Source organism: Papilio machaon, chromosome 20 (genome assembly GCF_912999745.1).
Source record: "Papilio machaon chromosome 20, ilPapMach1.1, whole genome shotgun sequence".
NCBI classification, from domain to species: Eukaryota; Metazoa; Arthropoda; class Insecta; order Lepidoptera; family Papilionidae; genus Papilio; species Papilio machaon.
In genome coordinates this window covers 1992702-1996628 of record NC_060005.1, presented here as the reverse complement: position 1 = coordinate 1996628, position 3927 = coordinate 1992702, and the positions used below count along the sequence as shown (strand labels likewise).

Here is a 3927-nt window from a genome sequence, read left to right as displayed (position 1 = left end):
AGACTCCCATTGGACTGCGATATTTTTATCACTAACCTAAGTTTATCGCTTATGGAGGTCTTCCGTCGGTACTAGAAAATACTCTCGCTTAAAGAGATTTGTCACCTATTCAGTTTTGACTGTATAATGCTAATATTAAACAAGTGAACATATATTTTTAGCTAGTTCATAATTATGTACTCTTTGTTATAGGTATGAGAAAGAGAAGAGTGCTCTGGTAGTGTCTGTGGTGTCGTGCCAAGGGCTGCCGGGCCGCGAGCCCGCCGGACCCGACCCGTACGTCAAGCTGCAACTTCTGCCCGATAAACAGCACAAGGTCAAGACAAGGTAATCCCACAAACCTTCAAATTACTGACTATGTTAATTTGCCCACTAACCTAAGGTAACAATAGATACTCACACAAAGACATAAGGGAAATCAAAATATTATGGGTCAAAAGCCACATTGGTATCACTGGTAACGAGACTGCAGATTCCTTGGCCAACTCAGCAGCCACATTACATAGAAGCCCCGATTATGCCTACTTCCCTCTATTATACGTCAAGCAAGAAATACGTCTACGTCATCGACAGTCTTGGGAGACTAGATATCAAAGCGCGCCTCAGGGGAGTCAGACACGTGCTTTGCTCTCCACCTTAGACAGTGTAGTCAAACTATGGTCTGCTACTAAGATTTCTTTCCAATTCACGCAATACCTTACAGGACACGAAATCTAACCTAACAGCTTTGTTTAACCTAACGGTTGTAGATGGAATCGGTATCGGTAGATAGAGCGGTAAGTAATACGATCCAACATAAACAGAGACAATTCTTCGAAAACGCTGGTCTATCTATATCCTATAATTATTACCTATTGGATAAAGCTACTCTCTCACTTGCAGGGTGGTCCGCAAGACTCGCTGCCCGGTGTACGACGAGGACTTCACGTTCTACGGCCTGGCGCCGCATCAGCTCGCTGCCATCACACTGCATTTCGTCGTCCTCAGCTTTGACAGGTACAAACACAATTTGACAACTGAAAGCTAACGCTCTTGTTTCTTCTGAAACTTTATTACTTATCGTTTTGTATATATTTTTTTCGAGGAGCTAAAGGAAGGATAATATGTTTTTACCCAAGTGTATCCCAGTGTATATATCCACAGTTAATAAGCAAACGAGCGGTAAAATAAATGGTTCCAATAAAAATTCGGTGAACTATAACCAGAATTAGTTTCGTTTTATAGTGGTTTTCTGTGTATACTAAAGTGATTACCTATTATCTAAAATAAAACAAGCTGAAAATCGCGATAGGGTAACTGATGACGAGAAAATTGTTTATAGATACTCCCGCGACGAGATAATTGGCGAGGTGGTGTCGCCGCTGTCGGGGCTGCAGCTGCACAGCGGCGAGGCCATGGCGCTCTGCCGCGAGATACAGCCGCGTAGTCTCAAGGTAACACTCCACATATTACACAACTACTCTGCCCAACAACTTGGGATATTAAAACTCTTCTCTTATAGACTGCTATTTCTAGGGTTAATTCCATTTCCATTAACTTAGCTGACTGACAAAAGAAGTAACATTTACTACCATGTCGATGAATGAAAGGCGGCGTAAAATAAATTTAGAGATTTAGATTTGTTGTGCGTGTTGTATCAGATGCGCAGTGTGGGTCGCGGCGAGGTGTTGGTGTCGCTGTGCTGGCAGCCGGCCGCAGCGCGACTCACCGTCGTACTGCTGAAGGCGCGCAATCTGCCCAAGATGGACGTCACCGGACTCGCCGACCCGTAAGTTACAACGCTCTCTGAAGAACTTTATTTAATTTCTACGTTTTGTCCTCAATTTGTGCTCCGTTTTTCTATTGGAAGTCTCGGCGACCGATTGTGCCTGATTTATCGAGAATTGTTTATCGACTCGGCTTTTAATTTTTTAATCAATGTCAGCTTTTTTGACTTAGCTTTGACTAGCTGCACGACTTCACGGTCAATTTTTGTATGGTCATGTCCTTTTTGCAGTTATATTGCCTAGCCGCTTATTAGCAATAGGCACTTATAGTTACTACAAACACATTACTTATACATTTGCAGGTACGTGAAGATGTACCTGCTGTACAACGGGCAGCGTATCGCGAAGAAGAAGACGCACGTGAAGAAGCGCACGCTGAACCCCGTCTTCAACGAGTCGTTCGTGTTCGAGGTGCCGGCAGCGCCCAGCGCCTCCCTCGACCACGTCTCCCTCGAGCTGCTCGTGCTCGACTGGGACCGCGTCACCAAGAACGAGGTAAACAATAACTATAGTGTCAGATACAGGAGCATACTCCTGCACATCCATTCCTTCACCAGCATTGCATCCAAGATGATAGAATAAGTGTTAAGAGATTCGAATTGAAAAATTTTTGAGTGTGTTCCTGTAGCATTTGCTCCTTTCTAAAACTAAAGCACATGTAATTTTTGTTTGCTGACGATACATTATCACATTATACCGTTTAAAATGATGTTGTCCAGGTGATAGGTCGGCTGGAGCTCGGCGCGGCCGGCACGGGCAGCGCGCGCCATCACTGGCGCGAGGTGCAGGCCGCGCCACGTCGACAGATCGCCGACTGGCACAAGCTCAAGGAGTAAAACACAACTCTTACCCCCAAACTCCCCCACAAACACACCCCTCCCACCCCTCAACACCGTCACTTCTTACCTACACCAACAATAGCAACCGCTTAATACGAATTCAGTTATGGCTATCAAAACTGCAGATTCCGGCTGAACATTATTTAACAAACCTTTTAAAACAATACAATCGTACCTGGATAAGCGAAAGCCCAAGGAATCTTCAATTTTTTTCTCGCTTATAGTTTCTCTCTAAACCGAATTTCTCCCTTATGGAGGTCGTTCGTCGGAACCAGACAATGACTATCGCTTATAGAGGTTTCTCGCTTAGCCAGGTTCTACAGTAAATAATATATCCGTAACTTGATGTCGTTACAACCGGCTTACTATTAAATTGATGAAACCTAGAAGCTTGATTAGCTGGTTAAAAAAACAACTCAATTTTCAATATCTGTTAGCAGTCGCAGCCTAGATCATAAATAAGTGTAAAAATTACCTTTATGTCGTTAACAAAAACATGTCTTTATTCGACAAAAGGATAATATTTGCACTTATTTATAATCCAGCATACATAACTGTAATTGCATAACATAGATTGAAGAAAAAGTTGTTTTTTTATTTTGCAATCCTGAACTCCCCATGTATTTCTAAATGCATATTTACTATGTGTATATGATATCTTGCTTTTTTAACAACATAACAACACAATTTAAAATATCCCTTGCATCGCTGTTTTGTCTAAATGTGATCCAAAATAATATCTTTATAGTGTTTAGGCGCTTTCTCATATAACGCTATTCACCTTATCTATAAACATGAGCCGTAGACGCGACGTTGACGCGTTGATATCACGGCGTAATTTTTATTTATGTGCAAAAGATAAAAGGTACTCAGTATCAAGTTTTTTTAATCATGAATTTATTCTTTAATTTATATTTAAAATATGTGTTTTCAATTATTCTGCAAAAATATAAAATACAGTTAAAGGACTTTATAAACAATATTTTATTTCACTTTAAGGGGATTTAAAAATCTTTTCTTTTAGTTGAGGGATAAAAATATATAATTAAACCAAAGTCCAAGAACAGGGAAGGAATTTGATATGTTTGGGATGATAATACTTTGTTATTCCAATCTATTAGGTAGATAATTTCGTTTATAATTTAAGAAAATGTGAAATGTTATTCATAAAAAAAATATATTAATAATATTCAAAACAACATCTATGATAACATTATTCATTTACTTTTTAATTTTATTTTTATTACCAACATAATTGGTGAATACATTTTTCATCGTAAAACGCACATTTGCCGATAAAATCCATTATAATTATTAATTTA

The 3927-nt window shown here is 39.9% G+C and overlaps 1 protein-coding gene across 1 annotated transcript; it reads left to right on the top strand.

Annotated features, from left to right (window-relative positions):
• The first annotated feature begins 1103 nt into the window (after positions 1-1103).
• LOC106707457 (synaptotagmin-4) lies at positions 1104-2744 on the top strand. Its single transcript, XM_045682992.1, has 5 exons — positions 1104-1129; positions 1247-1433; positions 1641-1768; positions 2069-2261; positions 2486-2744. Exons 1-5 carry the CDS (start codon positions 1104-1106, stop codon positions 2600-2602), a joined length of 651 nt encoding a protein of 216 aa, XP_045538948.1. The 3' UTR covers positions 2603-2744.
• Positions 2745-3927: the final 1183 nt, after the last annotated feature.